General features: G+C 32.8%; 2 protein-coding genes across 2 annotated transcripts in view; one reads left to right on the forward strand and one right to left on the reverse strand.

The window, feature by feature from the left end:
• The window catches only part of LOC107442107 (golden goal), a 31627-nt gene extending 24290 nt beyond the window's left edge, over nt 1-7337 (forward strand). The window contains exons 7-9 of the mRNA XM_043056784.2: nt 473-525; nt 602-998; nt 2553-7337. Coding sequence (XP_042912718.1) covers nt 473-525; nt 602-998; nt 2553-3196 — 1094 coding nt within the window. The 3' untranslated portion in view covers nt 3197-7337. The remainder of the gene's footprint in view (nt 1-472; nt 526-601; nt 999-2552) is intronic.
• Nucleotides 7338-7998: 661 nt separating this feature from the next.
• Nucleotides 7999-19915, reverse strand: part of LOC107442091 (multidrug resistance-associated protein 1) — a gene marked incomplete in the record, with an annotated part of 63181 nt that continues 51264 nt past the window's right edge. Inside the window, 7 exon segments of the mRNA XM_021148688.3 lie at nt 7999-8184; nt 9108-9272; nt 11711-11862; nt 12385-12543; nt 16368-16514; nt 18198-18299; nt 18386-18509. Of these exon segments, the coding sequence (XP_021004347.3) occupies nt 8133-8184; nt 9108-9272; nt 11711-11862; nt 12385-12543; nt 16368-16514; nt 18198-18299; nt 18386-18509 (901 nt within the window).

A 19915-nucleotide genomic window follows, 5' to 3' on the forward strand; every position in this document is an offset into this window, starting at 1 on the left:
GTATAGTCTTTAGCGACGAATCCCGCTTCCAACTGTGTCCTGACGATCATCGAAGACGTGTTTGGAGACGCACAGGGCAGAGGGGGGATCCTGCCTTCCCTATTGCACGCCACACCGGCTCTTAGCAAGGCATTATGGTCTGGGGTGCTATTTCCTTTGACAGCCGGACCCCTTTGGTCGTCATTAGAGGTACACTTACTGCACAGCGGTACGTCGACGTAAGACCTGTTTTGCTACCGTTCCTTTTGCAGCGCCCTGGGCTGGTTTTTCAGCTGGACAATGCCAGACCACGTACGGCACGTGTTGCTATGAACTATCTGCAAGCCCGGAAGCTTTATCGGTCTATGCCACGCCGGGTTCTGAATTGTTCTGAAATTTTAATCATTCACTATTCTGTACATTGTCTTCCTATCCACCAATTTTCGTTTCAATCGGACAACTCCTTCTTGGTGCGTCGATTTTTTTGTTATAGAGTGTATATCTAAAGTCTTATATCTACATCTGAATCTTATATCTATATCTGAAGTAATATTATTATATCTATCTTAGTTATATCTAAAATATTGTAATGTTCTATTCAAGAATGACAAAAACATATTAGGTTGCTTTTCTTTTTCTAGAAGAAGTAACGGTAACGACGACAGAGCAACCGCAGCTGTTGGACGATTGCCCTTGCGGCTGTGAAAAAAATGCAACTGACAAGATTGTCCTGAAAGCTGTAATTCAAAGATGCGATTCGGAAGTATCATATATTATGCACGCTTGGCCATCAGGGCATGTAGTTGTTAACATATTGAGTGTTGCATTTCCAACTGATAATTACTGGCTGATTATTAGGGATGGAAAATCACCACTTGGTCCAGTTCTTGCATTGATGGAAGATGTTACTGCGAGTAATTCAATCCATTCTATAACGCGCACAATTCGACTTGAAATTCACGTCAGTAACTCTACTACACTGCAAGAAGTAGTCCTTGTCTTCTCAGTTATGCAATCAGGTATATTTTTAGAATGTTTGAAATATTACTGAATTATGAGTTTATAAATGTATAATGTGCGTAATAAATAAATATATAAATAAATAAATAAATGAAATAAATAAGGAAAACTGCCCTTTTGACCCAATGATTGGATATTTACGTTCTAGTACTCACTCTTAATGGTTCGAGGCGGTAACCAAAAATATATTAATTAATATTACNAATAAATAAATAAATAAATAAATAAAATAAAGAAAACTGCCCTTTTGACCCAATGATTGGATATTTACGTTCTAGTACTCACTCTTAATGGTTCGAGGCGGTAACCAAAAATATATTAATTAATATTACATAACTCACACAATTCGGCTAGAAATTCACGTAAGTAACTGTATTACACTGCAAGAAGTAGTCCATGTCTTGTCAGTTATCCAATCAAATATATTTTTAGAATATTTTAAATATTATTGGAGTATGAGTTTATAAATGTAAAATGCGCCCCAAAAAATAAATAAATAAAAATAAATAAATATTTACGTTCTAGGACTCACCTTTTATGGTACGAGGGGGTGACCTCAAATATGCAAATATTTTAAGTTACGAAATCAGACACAAAAACACACTTTCTTTGAATAAACATACCTTTTTTTTTGATGGATTTGGATTTCTGACTCCCAAAATATAAGGGGTAGCCACAGTCTGGGAAATATGGTCCCAATAGTTTGGCCCGGAGAGCTGTCCGAAGTTTGGACCCTTTAATGTTAATTTTACTTTTTACGTATTTTTTCATAATTCGGAAACGTTTTAAGCAAATTAAAAAATTTTTGCACGCAATTATAAAATTCTTTTATCCAAAGATAATTCTATGTAATAGATAACTTTTAATAAGTATTTATCATTTTTTATTATTTTATTTGGTATAAGTCGAAAAATTTTTGAATGGTAAGGTATTAAAATTTTTTACATTATTTTAAAGAATATGCTTTACGTGGAAAAATACAAAATTTTAGTGAAATGAGTAGAACAGTTCCTGAATAATCAAATATGCTTTACGTGGAAAAATACAAAATTTTAGTGAAATGAGTAGAACAGTACCTGAATAATTAAATATGCTAACAGTACCTGAATATAAAAGCGTGATAGCTTTTACAAAATGATAAATTTGTAGTAGCATTCTTAGCGTAAAGATGGCGCCACTGAGAAACAAGAAACGCACCTTCCGCCTTAAATTCGCTTGGTTTCACCAAGCAGGCTTGCTGGTATTGGCAAGTGACATTAGAGACAACAACAACATGTGATAAATTAACTAATTTACCTATTTGAAAAATTTTAATAGTGTGTTTTTGATATTTAGGAGGGAAGTTGAAGAAAATTATAATGAGAGAAAAAATAAAGCTTCAAATGAAGCAGCGTTATTTAGTGGTTATAACCATTTTTTAATTTTTTTTTAAATAGTTGCTTCTATTGGCATTAAAGTAGTTATCAGATATCTGGAAAAAAATGAATGATAACAGATTTATTTGATTTAATATGCCTTATTATGTATTTTAAATGCGAATTTTAATTTTTCAGAAATACCGAGAGAAAGTTTAGCAATGGTTCGTCATCATGAAAAAAGTATCAGCATTTCAAGTAATTTATCAGCCGTCCATGTTACAATAATTATGTTAGCTACCGTCCTTTTTTCAACAACTGCCGTTTTAATTTTGTTCCATTTCTGCCGCTACATGAGAACCAGTAGCATTTCTCAAAACACCCAAGCACTTGATAGTCCTGAACTATTGACGTCCACTTCGGAATTGTCCATCAAATCTCCGTCCATTGGTCCAGAAGACTACCTTTACAATAGTTTTATATTTCGCTCATCTACATCTCTTCAACCGAGGCTCAAATGGGACAAACTACCTCCAAAAGTAGACGTAGTTAATACCGCATCACCAGTTCGAAGACGTAGTCGGCCCATCATAAAGAATGCTCAGAGAGAAAGTGCCACACCATTGACAGCTTCGGTTTCAGAACTTTCAACAACAGGCTCAGATGATGGTTTAGAATATGATTATTATGATTATGGCTGTCATCAAGAACCAGGTTCGTTCTTTTGTCCAGACCCTGTACTTATGGGATGGCCACCATTCATACCTTTGCCACCTCAAGGAATAGAAGAATTTGGTGATTATCCATTGCAGAATTTTACACCATCACCAGAACCTTCGTGATCTTAATAACAAAATCAAGGAGAGAATTGTTTCTAAATGTTTTAAAATCTAAATGTTAAGTGGTTAGAAAACTCGTAACTCCATTTGTTTCCAATATTGATATTAAATGTAAAGTAAAGCGTGCGTCGTATTAAAATAGTTTATCAGGAATTTCAAAAAACATAAAGGTGGTAGAAAAACTGAATTATTACTTTTGCGATCATGTCAAAATTTGTAATAAGTCTAAGTGAACGCACTGAGCACTCACTTTATTATGAACACATTTATGCAAATGAGCAATTGCGTCACACTGTTGCCGCCAGAGAACTAGTATAGTACTAGCTTGTTTTAGGATTTTTATTTTTTGTGCCTGGTATTCTGAATAATACACCACACCCAGGCATGTTTAATGAATACGTTCGGTAATGCAAATGATTTATATCAATAAAGGAAAGGATAATGCATGTTACAAAATTGTCGGTATAATAAAATATTAGATTAGGGCTTAATTTCGGCTCCTAAATCATCACCTCCTACACCAGAGTGTCTCCCCACGGTATTTTATACGTAGTCCGCGCAGATTATTTAAAAAGTGATTCAGTTGTGCGCATGAACCCAAATTCTATTTGAAAAGTAATTGAGAGAAATTTTTCAGGCTTTTTCTTAAACTGATTTACTTTTATAGCGATCTGATCAGACTATTTATAAGAAACCGTGTCGAGTGGTTGTCCTAGTATTCCCACTCAGATGAATTAGTTAGAGCTCCTCTCGGGGCTGATGCTAAGATAGCTACCACATAAGAGATATGAGTTGGCCCAGTCGTCCCTCAAAACTAATATAGTGGTATAAAAAATTTCATTATATAATTTATTTCTCTTTTAAAAAAACATTTCTGTTCACCTCAATAATTCAATAACTGAAACACATAAAATGAGTTATGTAATGGAAGGGGCAAAATGTATATATAACATTTAAGTGGTTACTGAACCAGGTGAATATCCCCTGTTTAAATAATAAGTATGCCACTAAAACAATTTTGACGGACCACTGGAAACTTCAGGTATTAGGAACAAAACAGTTTAAATTTAATTACATCGACAGTAGAATACTACAAAAAGAATTTTAAAACTTTACTACAGGTGAAAGGCTTCTTAACGAGAAATTAAGATTGCCCGCTCAGTGTACATATAATTGCAAAATCTAAGTACTTATTTATTTATTTATTTGTAAAAAGACAATGAAAAGGAACTTACAACTGATTTATTATAACGTTGATACCTTTTCTATTTAATTTTCAAAGACTGGACAAATTCTGTTTCATAGTGGCCTTTTTTTATACGTTTTTCCAACTGTTCTGATTTTTTATAAATTTTTTTTTAAAGTTTCGCACAAAAATGAGTCTAACTTTCCCCAGTATTGATAAACATCACAGCATTGACTGTCTGTCATATATATATATATATTTGAATTATATGGGATCGGGGGCTCTTAAAAACGCATTTTAAATTTCAATTTTTTTTATCAGAAAATGAAACAGCAAAAGCATACATTTTGCTTCTACTTGAAAAAATCTTTCACAAATAATCGTGAAACTTAGCATCTATGTTTTGCATAAAAACGTTTGAAAGTTTTTACATATGGAAGTTACGAGTTATTCTAATTAATAAGACAAAATATGTTTATTATTGTAGTAGATTTTACCACCAGAGATTTTATTGTTTTATTGTAGTCATAATCTAGTCACATTATTACATATCATATTAGATAAAAGAAAGTCATTCTTTATGTATTTGTTAATGTGAGTCATATAAACCCTTTGCACACCCTTTGAGTAACTGTTGTTAGATATGCGACATTCACAATCAGGAAATTTAAAACTTTTTATATCTTAATGTTAAGTAATCTTTTTTCTCATGACTCTTAAACTGAGAGTTTCCACACGTCTTTGGCTGCTCAGACGAAAGTAATTTGTTCACAAGTCGTCTTTGTTTAAAGAAATGTGTAAGGATAGCAAAAATCAAAGCATAATGAAACCTGTGTAGTTAGCTACTTGTGTTGAATTGCTTTAGTAGTCAGATTAGACAGGTGGTCAACTTATAAAGGTGGATAGGTCATTGTTTTTCTTTTTATAATTTCTAATACCATGTTTTTCATATATTTTTTTATATATTACACGTTTCGCTGGCGGCAATGGGGAACAATCTTTTTTTTTTTTTTTTCTGTTGAATGATATTTTCGCGTCACTGATTTCAAATTTGCAATCAGTTTTTTTTCTACAAGCTACAGCTTTTATTCAATTTTAATAATATATTTCTTTGAATATTTTATAATGATAATCGGTGTGGAACAGCGATCCCGATATTGAATTTACAACTCCCACTGTTCAATTTTATAGCTTTGTAATTTTGAACTCAACCCAGAAGACAAGAGATGTCCTGGATGAAGCATTGGGACAAACTAGCCTCTGTGGAGGAATTTTGATGGAACTAACCCGTATTTGCGTTACATGAAGAGGAAAACAACGAAAACATCCAAATGTTCGCTGGTGGCAATGGGGATTATGACCCATGGTCCGTATACCACTGATTATATTTATACTTCAGCACTGTGGTCAGTGCGGTTCGGAAGCAGATTCATATCAACCAGCCACCATTGGGTCAACGCTTTGGGAGGCTACCGATCTATTTTCTGATCCACCACTGTTCAAATTACTAATATAGTCCAAACCAGGATTATTTAAAATTCACTCATGTGACAACTAAGTTTTCCCACTTCTCTGGCACGTAGGACGTAGTAGGAAAAAGTCGATAATACATTTCCGTTACGGTCATATGCCTTATGTTTTAAGTGTTATTTTATAAGGAGCAGGCAAGTGTATATCGCAGTATATAAACAGCATTTTTTCATCAACTTTTACGAAAAAGTAAAAACTAAACTAAAAATAATGTTTTGAAAGAAAAGTCTGTAGCTTTAGGAAGAAAAAAATTGAAATCCCCACACCCGGATTCAGTCAGATCAAATAACTGTATAAATACAAAAATGAAAAATTGTTCCCTGGCGTCTTAGTCAAAATAAAGATAAACGTAATGAAAAATTTGCCCAATATATTTTTAGAAAATAAATCAATTACAGAAAATTAAAGTTTAATTAAACTGATTAGTTTGAAAAATCAGATATGCTTAATTTCTTAGGCGTTATGTGGAACTCTCTACAATTCTAGGAAGTCTTTCATGACTTACATTCAAAGTAACTTGAATTTGTATTTTAAACGATTTAGCACTTATAGTTAAATAATTAGCTCTTTCAAATAATCTAAGTGCAAAGGGTTAACACGCTGAATGTTGTAATAGTAGCATACCATTGCAGGCACTCCAACTGCTTCGTTTTCAGCAAAATGTTTAATAAATTGGTAGCGAATTAAAGAGTAAAACTTTTAGAATAAGGGTAATAATGCCCACTCTTTAAAAGTGCCACCACGTGATATTGGCATAAAAATTGCATTTCATATGATACCATGAATTGTTTATATATAGTCTGGAAAAATTACTTACATGAAAAATACTAAACTAAAAGTGACTTAAATTTCGTTACCACTAAAAAATACTTTTTTACAAAACGGAGCAAGTTAGCATCGCCGGCATTGTGTAAGAAACCCGTGCCAGCCTCCAAGGTTGCTCATAAACTTGCAGAGATTACCAACTATAACTATGTTAAGTTAAATTATTCGCTTTCATTTTTTCTTCAAAATACGCTTAAGTAGTATTAAATTCGCGTTGCGTCATGGGTTTGCAAACATTAGATCGGCATTCAGCGTGTTAAGTGATAATTTATTAACTTGCACATCATATAGCTTTATTTTAGTGTGATATTATTTATTTATACAGAGTAAGTGTGCGTTATAGATTTTCAATTAATATTGAAGACGAATTCAATTATTATTTTGTTTGTTTCTATTTTAAATGTTTAAGGATCTATTTTTAAATTTTGGTATACTGCATTTAATTTAAAATGCTCTTGTATCCGTTCTTTTTTATCATATGATAACAATGTTAAACAGGATTACAAAGGCAATCACCTTCCAAATAATATTTTGTGCAATTTTACTGATGTTGATTGTAATAACTGTACATAATGAAAAATCATAAAATGATCTTAAAAATATTGTTTCTTTTCTTTTTTTAGTGTGTGTTGGAACTATTACTATTTTTCTAAGCTAAAAATGATACGAAAATTTTTCATGTTGAAAGAGGGAAAAGATTTTTTTCTGGCTGTAGTGAACTAAAGCAGAAATTTTTAAACGAATAGAATTTTTTTAAAAATGTTTACCAAAGCTTATGAATATGAGCATTTTCCCTCTCAATTTTTGCATAACTTTTTAAATAATTTATAAGTACTTGTTGCCGAAATTCTTTTAAATTTATTGCGATGAAATATTTTAGCTTCTAATGAGAAACAAATTTTCGGAAACAATGGAAATTTCATAGCTGTAGGAGGGTATGCCGTATTACTAATTTTTTTTAAAGCTGTTATAAATTTCTGCCTGATCAACAGATGGCGCCGCTGTATTTACTCACAATAATTCTGATAATGTAGTCACTAGTGTGGCAGCAAGCAACGGATCGGAATGAAAGGCTTATTAGGAAGCTCAACAAATATCGTACTATCATACTGTTCGTTTTTATTGTAATAATATCATTACATTTGCTTGTTATCAAATACGGCACTTATAGTCGATGCACGAATTCTAAACTGGACCATTTTGCAACGAAAGCCTCAGCTATTTAATGTAATATTTACTTATAAATTTTCAAAAAAATTACAAATTAGGCAGAAAATCTTTTTAATTTGTAGTAATATTATACAAAGTAATGATAAGTTAAAATACTAAATGAAATGAATAGTCTTTGTAATGAAGTAATAAATAAGCTCAGGTAATGGTAGTCTTCAACTCAATAAACTATTCATTAGTTTCTTCAGGAACGATTTCCCCACTCATAAAGCGAATGACCCTGAAAAGAAATAGTAATGTTAGGAATTTGTATATATGTGCATAATTTTGAGAATACTCTTTTGCTGTGAGGTTAAATATCTCAGATGGACCCAAACTTAACAGCTTAATTATAAAATTTCTTAGAAAGTTGAGGCGATTCTAATGTAATTTAGAAAGAAAATAACGTCTAATGCATTTCCAGCATAAGAGCCGGTTTGGCGAACTTGAACAGGTGGTCAACTTAAAAGGGTGATTAGCATATAGTAAAAATTCGTTTCTTTGTAAAAGAGGTCAGGTTGTCAACTTACAAGGGTGATTAATATATAGTATATACTCGCTTCTTCGTAAAAGAGGTAAACTTAGACAGGTTGTGAACTTACAAGGGTGATTGACATACAGTATATACTCGTTTCCTGATAAAAGAGGTCAACTTAGACAGGCTGTCAACTTACAAGGGTGATTAATATATAGTATATACTCGTTTCTTGTTAAAAGAGGTCAACTTAGACAGGTTGTCAACTTATAAGCGTAATTAATATATAGCGTTAACTCGCATCTTGGTAAAAGAGGTCAACTTAGACAGAAAGTTAACTTACAAGGGGGATTAACTTGACACGTTTTACTGTACTACGATGAGATATCTTTAAGGTGTGTAGGAACAACACCTCCTAGAAAGGAGCAGGCCTCAGCACGGGTTACCATAAATATCCTTTAGTAGTCCAAACGTAACGACATATTTCGTATTTTCAACCACTGCGCAGCTTAGTACCCCGAAAGTAATGACATCTTTCTTATTTTTCATCTACTGCGCAGTTAACTTCGTCACATCGGACTACTAAATTGATCCGTGCTGAGACTTTCCTACTTCTAGGAGGTGTTGGTAGGAACCGTAACTAATGCGCAACTTTTTTAGTGTAGTTAATGTAAATTTTTATATATTACCTTCCTGTGTAGTCCGTTAAAGTCTGTTCGGAAAATGATAAGACGGTGCTCTCCTGAAAAAGAGATCTGGTGGTTGCATTAGGCGGTTCCTGCTCATCTATAATAACGATCTTGGGCTTCTTTAAGAGACAACGAGCAATAGACAGTAGATACTTTTCTTCACTACTATATAAAAACAATAAGTAAAAATGTATATTATTTGAAAAGTATTTCATAGCTGTCAGTTATTTTTGAATTTAACTTTTAAATGATAGCAAAACTAATTCCTTTTTAATTTCATTCTTGAATTTAGAAATGAAATTTAGAATATTCATGACCTTCATCACTCATAGATAGGTAGAATTTTTGTTTAAATGCTTATTAACAGTTCGATTATGCACTTAAGATCTGGAAAAAAAATATAAATGCATTTTTGCCGGAAATGAATTTCCAATTTTCATTTTACTACCACAGTGGGAAATCATTCTATGAAACAGAAAAAGTTGGCAGGTATTGTAATTGCAAGGGAAACAGTGAATAATCAGCCCATCAATATCCGTAAACATAAGCAAATTTATTATCTGGATACCTGAGGGCGTAATCAGCTTCCCGTGTAGTAAATGGTGACTGGGGCACGCTAAATATGTCGGGTCAGAAAATTATGAATGTTCCTATAAGGATCTGTTCTTTGGTTTTGGTCAAAATTAGGATCTGTGGATCAATGAAGGGATGTATGAATGGGTCCGCCCTATAATTGGGCTGACTCCCAACTCTATGGCAGTATTTCGGGGAAGACATATTTCTCTTCCAGTTGTCATTCACACATCGAGGTTTGGACAGATGTGGTTTGATAAAATGGGTGTTCAAAAACTGGACTGGCCTTCTAATAACACCCATATATATCTTATAGAGCACCTTTAGAACGAATTATACCGCAGATTACGTACCCAGTCAAATCGACTATCCTCTTTGCAAGCACTCACTTAAGTTGCGATGGAGCCTGGAAGTCAGTTCCTATGGCCACCTATCAAAAACTGGTGAAATTCTTCTCAGACATGTGCAGGCTGTCATCGATGCAAAAGAGGGACCAACATCATATTAATATGTGCCTCAGGTTGCTCTAAATTCATACCAATGAGTGTCCGGGTACTTTTGGACAGATGGTGCATGTACTGTGAAAAAGTATTGGAGGGACCGTAGTCAAAAGGCATGATATCCAATAGACTGACATTTGTAAAATAAATTAATCGTTGTTACTGTTAGTCATTGTTTTGGTAGGCATATGTTTTAAGAACAAAAAATCTTGTTGCTATCTGTACTTCAGTCTCAATGATTAAATTAGGTAAATCTATCTGAAAAGCACTTGATGCTATTAAAAATTTAAAAAGAAATACTTTATAGAAAGTAAAAAAAAATATTAAAACTTACAAAAACTTTTATAAGCATTTAAAATTATGTTAAATTTTTAACTTCATATTTCGCTAATCAAGCAAATACGCAAATAATTTTAAAACCCATTTGCAAATTAAAAATTTCAGTCATGCGAATAAAATGCAAATTCAGTTGTAATAAAATATAAATGAAGTAATTAGTTCAACTTTTAGTAAGTTTGAATTTGAAATAATTTTTCTTTAAGTGTAGATATTCTATTCTATAAAATCAGCCGCTCTTTAAAATCAAATGTCTTCAAAACGAGCATGATTTCAATACGCGGAGAACAGTGTAATAGTTTTCTTAGAACTAACATTTTTAATCAATGAAGTGAAAATGTTGTGCTGCAAAATTTATCTTTTCCTATGATATTTTACTGAGCTGCAATGTCTCAGGGGATAGAGCGTTCGCTTTCCAATGAGGTGAACCCGGATCGAATCCCAGCGATGACTGGTCCTTACAGGAGCCCAGCTAGCATAACTAAAGAAGAAGAAGTAGTTACCTCGAGATGACACTTTTAAAAAATGGGTGTAATCGTCCTTTCGCTACCTACAAATTTTACTGTTTAATTCATTACCCAATTTATTAAAACTCTTGCAGAAAGCTGCGCAGTTGGCATCCCTACGTACTGAAAATTAATACTCCATTTACATTCCTACCACCTCATCGAACTACTACATATAGGTCTGCAACGGCAGTTCCCTAACCCCTACACAGACCGGTCGGCGAATTAATGCAATATAGAACACAAAAATAGTTTATTTATATACACAGAGAAGTCAATTTGTTCCGGACAGCGAATAAATATTTTTAAGTGGTAGTTTAATTCTTGGTTTAATAAATACAATTTAGTAGATTTCTATCTACCATTATTTCTAAACAACTCGTAGGCCTATATAATTTACCACTTTTTTCAAATATTTCATGCTAAACCTTTTAAAAAAAACTAGCAAAATCTGTCTAAAATTGCAAATTTAGTTGTAGTTATTTACCGTTTGGCCAGACAGCCAAGCCATGTAAAATTAGTGTGGCATTTAACGTGTTAACTTGAATTGCAATTTCACTACAACTTAAAATACTGAAGGATGCTAGAACTTTCAGATTGGCATAAATACTTTTACCCTGTTTTTTCAGTAATATTGAAAAAAAAATTCCCCCCCAAAAAGCGCAAAAGTTGGCAGCTATGACCGTACCTCATTTGTTCGTCTATAATACTGTCAAGCTGTGGAAACTCAACTCCGTATTTTACACGAATAATTTCCAAAGCATCTTCCATTTCTTCGTCTGAATATATTTGACCTGGATCCAAATTATGCCTGAGTGATCCTTTGAAAATAATAGTTTCCTGAAAACATAATATATAGTTTAATAAACAACGAGCAAAATTACATAATTAATGTTTGATGTCCAGCGGATTACTGACTGATAAAACAAACGATATGCTCATTGTGAAAGCCGTAAAAATGTCATGCAGAAATTTTTACATTAGGTTATAAAAGTTGTCAACAGATGGCACCACAGGCCATTGTAGCAGTTCTAGCGTTAAACGTGAAAGGAGGTTATCGTACCGGATAGGTTTAAACCATGTATTCTATTGAACAATGTATGTTACTGGAACTGGAATATAACAAGTTAGATTACAATCCTAAGGCATTTGTATTAATTTCAAGAGCGTTAAATAAGCGTAAAGTGCCATCTGTTGGTAACTTTTGTAATTAAATCCCAAAATTTCTGTATAAAATTTTTACAGCTTTCACAACAAAATGCTGTGTGTTTTATTCATTTATTATCTTTTGTTTCCGAGATTTTTAATTTTGACATCCGTCATCCGCCGGATATCCGGTAAATATTAACAAAACTGCCATACTTGTGGAATAACACCTAATTTCGAACGTAAATCTCGAAGTCCTAAATTTTGTGTAAAGATATTATCTATAACGATGTTTCCTTCTGCTGGTTCGATAAGTCTGAATAAGGTATACAGGAAAGTATAGATTCCGGATTCTTCTTTTCCAATAATAGCTACCTGAAAATATGGAACAAAATAAGTAATATCAGTACTTGTTACTGTTGTAGACAAAGTGAATAATACCGCTATTAGTAAACAATCCTTGTCATTTTGAATATGCTATTGTTTTTTCTTAAATAGACGTCTCAAGGTTAGATGATTTACCCATTATTCACACTTTTTCCCTCTGTTACCATAGTTACTGATTGCTTTTTCCCACGGCAATATGTTTCAGCAAGAAAGGATAATATACTGGAGTGGGAAATCTATGCCTATTCTATTTACAAAGTTTATAGACTAACTGGAAATCACTTGAATTCTTTCTAATCAGGATAACAATTTTAAGGCTTACAGCAGTGAGCCCGCATATCTTAAGGGTATTCAAAAATCTATCATTTATTTCTTAACGAGCCTGGTTCTTGGTTTCAGTAAGCCCAGAGTAGTTAAAACTTTTTACATAGATTTATTGGAATAAGCAGATTTAAATCAGCCAATATAGTCTGATTGAGTTATACTTTACAGTTTTCTTTATTAGTTTAAAGTAGGGTGTCTACAGCTCCCTGAAATACCGCTAAATTTCCGGATTTTCGTGAATTTCAAAGAACTGCCTCTAAAAAAAACAGTGTTTTAAAAAAATTAGTTTCAAAGGAAATTAAAATATAGATTTTTGTTAGCAACCCTCCCACGATAAATTTATATAAAACATTTTTTTCAATACATTTTCTTTATTTTGTATTATTCAGGTTGAAATAAATGAAAATATAATATTTTGCTTTTTAATAATTTATGGCTATGATTAATAATTTATTTATAATTTATGGTTACAGTTTGAAGCACTGGTGTCTTTTTCAGTGTTAAAGACAAAATCTTCCAAATATGGCTCACTTCCAAACAATAATTTTTCAAATTTGCACTTACTTGAAGTTATTTATATTTAAAAGAAACAATTATTCTACTATTAACGAACAAATTTACTATTTTACTTTAAAAGTCATTTGGATAAAATATTCTTTCAATTGAATAACAGTTTTACTACAATAATTATCTTTCTTAATCATCTACTTAAATTAGGCATCGAAATCAACTTTCATATTTTCCGTTACACCATTCTATAATTAATTTTTTTAATTAGTTTTTAAGCATGTTTTTAGTGATCAAATTTCATCGAAATCTAGTTTAGGTTTTGAAAAATTCCAAATATTTAAAAAATTTAATATTTTGTAAATTTTTTTACTGTATTTTATAACCGTCGTTGAACAGCCGACCCAATATTGGGTTTACCCCTACTAATGTTCAACTCTGTGGCCTTTTAATTTTGAACCCAATCCAGAAGACAAGGGAACACCTGGATCAAGTTTTGGGGGAAATTTGCTTTCGTGGAGGACTTTATGATGGAACTAACCCGCATTTGCGCTACATGAAGAGGAAAACTACAAAAACCTCTCAGGTTAGTCTGATGGTGAGGATATGGCTACTACTGAGGATATTTTATGTCAACACTGTGGTCGGTGCAAGAAGGATGCGGAATTTGTATCGACCTGCTATTGCTGGGATTCGAACCCGGTTCACCTCATTAGAAGGCGAACGCTGTATTCCCTAAGCCATCACGGCTCGAAAATAATTAACCTAAATTCTCCATTAACTAACATATTTGTCTTTCGGCCAAGAGTTTATAACTTTTCGTAAGAGAATTATAGTTAAACCAATTACTCAAAAGATAAGAAAAGAAATATACCCTGTTAAAATACTAGTAACAAATTTTTGAGTCGTTATAGAGTTTAACCCTTTCGCGCCGACTGTCACAAATGCGTGCCAGCATAAAACCGTATCAATCTGGGTAAAAATATAAAACTGGTAATCAAAGTATTTCTTTAGCAGTTTACTTGTGGGCGGAATTATAATTGTTTGATTTATTTAATTCCCCATTACTTAGTTCAAAATAAAATCATTTAATTATACTTTGAGCTAACATTGATTATATATATGATCAAACTAACAATAATTAAAGTAAAGTAACTATAAAAGCCTGCTTTTCAAAACTTTGTCCTTTTCACCTATTCCGTGGGTAATATATATAAATTCGATGAAAAAAAAAGGCATGTTTAATCAGAAATTTTTTTCTTGAGGTGAAAATAAGCAAATTCCTAATCCTAGTAGTGCGGTTTAGTTAGCAATCCATTCATAATGAATTTGGGTTCGGTCATTGTGGTTAGCAGGCAGTGGGGTTGATTTATATTCACTTCAAGCACTTTGCTTAAGTTACAAAAGATAAATGAAAATAATAAGAGCAGCTTGCTCTAAACTATGTTTGCTTCAAAATTGTAATTGTTGTTGTAGGTGAGTAAAAATGTGTCAGCATGAGGAAACGTCTTGAATATCCATTTTTCAGATAAGATTTGAAGTTAGGAAATGTTATTTGTTTTGATAGTTGTGATATTAGTCGTCGGAGGTGAAATGTGCAGCAATCGGTCTATATTTCTTCTCTTTACTGAAGTTTTCAAAGTTGAATATTTCGTTAAAATTGACTGTACTGCATTCTGTGGCTTTGCCGAAAAAATCTGCATTAAGTTGAGATATGTGCGGTGATGTAGTTGGATTTTTAGATCTTCATGGATATTTGTATTCCGGATGAACCATCTGGCTCAGAGGATTTTTCTTAAGATCTTGTTTTGACATTTAGTTTTTCATGAGCTGCTTTGGTATTGTTGACCAGGCAGCTGAGGCATAGGAAAGTATTGGACGGATCATTTTTGTATAATTTCTTTAACTTTAGAGACATATTCTGATGGTAAATTAGAGGTTGTATAACTACTATTGCTGCGCTTTCTTTGCCTATAATGCTTTTGACGTGATAATTTCATGTAAGTTTGCTGTTTATGATTAGTCCAAGGTAATTTGCACTTTCAACTATTGGAATTTGATCATTAAACAATTTTGGTAATAAGCGAATTTCACCATGACGGTTAGAATTAACTGTTATGCATATTTAAAGAGATTTCATTGAGATATTCAGGTCTGCCAACTACTACGCTTTTTGTAAAATATTTTATAGAGTGGTGTATATTTAAGAACCAGAGCTTTCAGAAATTTAGGCAATTTTGAGATTTTTTTTAGAAATTAAAGCCTCACTAGGAAAGAGCTGGAAAAAAGTGGAGTTGCATAGAAACTTTCAAATCACTTATAAGTATTGGTATGTAAAAAACTTCAAATGAATAAAAAATAATACATTAAAACATAAACTTAACTACCACTAGAATAATTTTTTACAAAAAGCGTAAAAAGTTTATTACCCTGAACGTCACACTCCTAAAGAGCTCGAACAAAGGGGCGTTGCATATGAACTTTTAAATCATTTATCTGTAGTAATGTGGAGAAAAAGTTCAACTGAGTAAAAAATAATACATTGAAACATAAAGTTAGCTACCACTAGAATAAATTTTCACAAAAAGCATAGAAAGTTGTTAGGTCTGGATATTACCAAAATACTTTACAGAATATGAAAATCTGATCAATAAATCAAAAGTTATGAAAGTGAACCATTTTTTTCCCCACTGACTGTACCATTAGAAATAAAATTCTAAATTTTTATGGCTCAACCCTACCTTAAACACTTCGCAAGATAGGAAAATTTTGAATAATGATACAATTTGAACACGACAACTTTGCTTATCTTCACGACATTACGAGATTTACTATTCTTGTTCAGTTTTTAAATGAAAATAGTTCATAAAAACATATCATTAGGTAAATTTAATTAGTTCAAAATGTAGTGGTTTCATTGACAACCACTATGAAATATGCTAAGTAGAAAAAAATTGAGACTTTTTTATAGTGAGACAAACCTTTTCTCTTGAGGCTACTGAAAGATTTATGTTATGAATAACTGGATACATTCCTTCTCCATAGGCGGTGCTCAGATTATGAACTCGTATGGAACCAAACTCAGGCCAATCTTCTGGTGGTTTATTAGCTGGATCTTCCCATTCTGACTAAAAACAATTCAGTGAATAAAAGTTACTAATTCTGATGAGGGAAAATATTTACTCAATTTTTTATGATCAATTTTAATATAAAATTAGAATTTTAAATTACTCAATACAAACAATTAAACCCTCATATGAATGGTCTAAAATAACTAATTATTCCAATAAAGTTAATGGACTATAAACAAAACCTTTTTTTACAGTTTCCACTTAAATTTTTTCAATGTAGGAAAGTCAGTTTTGGTGTTGGAAGGCATATGTGCTTATTGGATGATTTAAAAAACTTACCTAGATCGAACCTGGATGAAGATAGAAGTGCAGTTGCTGGTGTGACGAAAGAAAATTGCGCAATGTTTTTATTTGGTGCATTATTTGTCATGCGAGAAGTCATAAAATGATAATCACTTAGAAGCTGTCTATCTATGTAATGCGTTTCTGAAGCAACGCATAACTAAGCAATCGACAGTTAATGGCTGCTTCTTGTCAATTTTCTGAAGCTAGACAAGAGTCAATGACCGGTGGTGTTTGAAAGCATGCAAAGGTAGGAAATCGAATCGAAACATTTGGGTAAACTTTCTCTTGAAATCATACTACTGCACTACAACGCTAAACCATATACAGCCAAGGCAATAAGAGAACTACTAAAGAAGTTCAAAATGGAAGCCTGAGCCATATACCCCCGGGTGAGCTCACAGGGGCACTCTGGGAAACTGGTTTTAAACTGATGTCAAATTTAAAGTGTGCTTTTTACTAACTATCTAATTCTCTAAGATAGTTAATAACAAGATTTACTGAATCTTGCAATTAACTATCCAGACCTTGTTACGAAAGTAGTTGAAAAGTTTTATTACACGATTTTAGGATATTTCTGTTCCGTGTTCTTATGGTACGAATCACACCAAATTAGTGATTTTTATAATCTAACATAGCCGACCAGGTGGCCGAGTGGTTAGCGTGCCTGACTGCGGAGCCAATGGTTGCGGGTTCGAATCCCGCTCAGGGCATGAATGTTTCTTTCTCTCTGTGTTCTATGTCCTTTCTCCTATGTGTGATTTTTATTTTATTTTATAACCGTTGTTGAACAGCCGACCCAATTTCATGGGTTTACGACTACTAACGTTCAACTCCGTAGCCTTGTAATTTTGAACCAATCCAGAAGACAAGGAAACTCCTGGATCAGTACCCCCAGAGGTATTGATTTGTTGTGGGAACATGGAGGACTTTGAGACTCGACAGATTTAACGTGCATCAGTCAACATTTACTACAGGGGGAGTCTTCGGCCGGCGAGGATCGAACCCACGACCTCTTGGATATGGGCCTAGCGCCCTACCGACCAGGCTATCCCGGCCCCCCTATGTGTGATTGTGTGAATGTGACCTGTCCTATAAACGGGCTTGTGGTTGTGTGACTTGGGCGACGTAGCTCCACCGCCATGGCTTCGCCACAGGTGCCCACTGGGTAACGAGAAGAGAGTAGCAGTTCTGGCACTCCTGGCCAATGGGACAATGCATCCTCCCAAGTGCCCGCCATTAAAAAAAATAATAATCTAACTTATCCTTGCTAATTTTCCTAACATGTTTTTTTGACCAAAATTAAGTTTCGTAAACTAAAACTCAGTAATACAAGGTTTTGTTAATGAAAATACAAAAATTAATATGGAAAACACAATAAAAATTTTTACCACTTACTTCTTGCTTCAGCTCAGAAAATCCAATAATTCTTTCGAATGGGGATAAATCAGCAACTAATTGCGAGCTTGTGTACACCAAAGCTGTCAAAACTTCTCCTAACTAGAAAAATACCAAATCAAAATTGCATTTATTGCATTGAATGCAAATGATATAATTTGTAAAATAGACAATTTTCTAATAAATACCTGCATAGCATATATGATCGAAAGTACGATAAAGCTTCTACCTTGCTCTTGTTCATAAAAGGCTGCAATTGTCGTTACAAGCACTAATAGAGCTGTTAAAATATCTAAGACGCAACTAATCCATCTAAATAAACAATATAAATCATAAGAATTATAAATACACTTTTATATCACAATTATCAAAAATGGTTTCAGATTGGTCCTTGTGACGCCAATTTTCTAATAAATACCTGCATAAGATATTTGATCGAAAATACGATAAAACTTCTACCTTGCTCTTAATCATAAAAGACTGCAATTGTTGTTACAAGCACTAACAGACCTGTTAAAATATCTAAGACGCAACTTATCCATCTAAATAAACAATACGAACCATAAGAATTATAAATACACTTTTATATCACGATTCTCAGACGTGGTCTCAGATTGGTCTTTGGGACGTCAATGCATAAATACACTTTTGACTAAGTGCGCGTATGTGAAGTTAGCTTTCATTTTTACCTTTATATTTTATGATTTATCTCATTTTTAGTTTTATAAGTCAAATTAACTAACATCCTCTACAGGCTGCCAACTGTCTACGCTTTTTGTAAAAATTTATTCTATCGGTAGCTAAGTTAATGTTTTAAAGTATTATTTTTATACATTTACGCTTATTTTCCATACCCCTACATGTGAATGGTTTCAAAGTTCATATGCAACTTCATTTTCAGGCCTGCCAACTACTGCGATTTTGGAAAAATATTTTATAGAGTGGAAAACATTTAAAAATCAAACCTTTCAGAAGTTTCGGTAATTTTTCCAACATTTTAAAAGCCTCGCCAAGAAAGAGATAGAACAAAGTGGCTCTGCATATGAACTTATAAATCACTTATGTGTACTGGTGTGGAAAATAAGTTCAAATGAATAAAAAACAATACATTAAGCCATAAACTTAGATACCACTAGAATAAATTTTTACAAAAAGGGTAAAAGTTGTTCTACATTTTATTCTAACTCTCGCGTGGTGAGGCCTTAAAAATGTTAGCGAAAATACCTAAAACTCTGAAAGCTTTGGCTTAAAATGACTATCACTCTATAAAATATTTAACAGAAAGCGTAGTAGTTTGCAGATCCCGTATGCCTTTCATTAATTCTATAAATCCAAATATCTGATAAGTATATATAAACCTTACAGTACTTTTAAAAATCAGCATATAGGACATAAATCTTTTAAAAAAGTCATGGGTCTACACCACTGTTGCAAACTTTTTCACATTATGAGACAGTTTGTATTTTCATTTCGAAAGTGGTAACCATGATTGATTCTAGGTTGAATAATATAATTCAAAATAATTTGTATCCTTACTTCATAGAAACTAAATGACCATGTAAAAGAGAGAAAGAATTCAATAAAAATTTTAACTGCTGGTAAAATTTAAAATCATTTCTCAACAAATACCAATTCTATTCTTTTTCACTACCACTATAGAAAAAAGTCATTGAAGTGCTATAAAATTGGCAGCTATGTAACCCCTATTTTTGGTCACT

The sequence above is a fragment of the Parasteatoda tepidariorum genome, chromosome X2 (assembly GCF_043381705.1).
Source record: "Parasteatoda tepidariorum isolate YZ-2023 chromosome X2, CAS_Ptep_4.0, whole genome shotgun sequence".
NCBI lineage: Eukaryota > Metazoa > Arthropoda > Arachnida > Araneae > Theridiidae > Parasteatoda > Parasteatoda tepidariorum.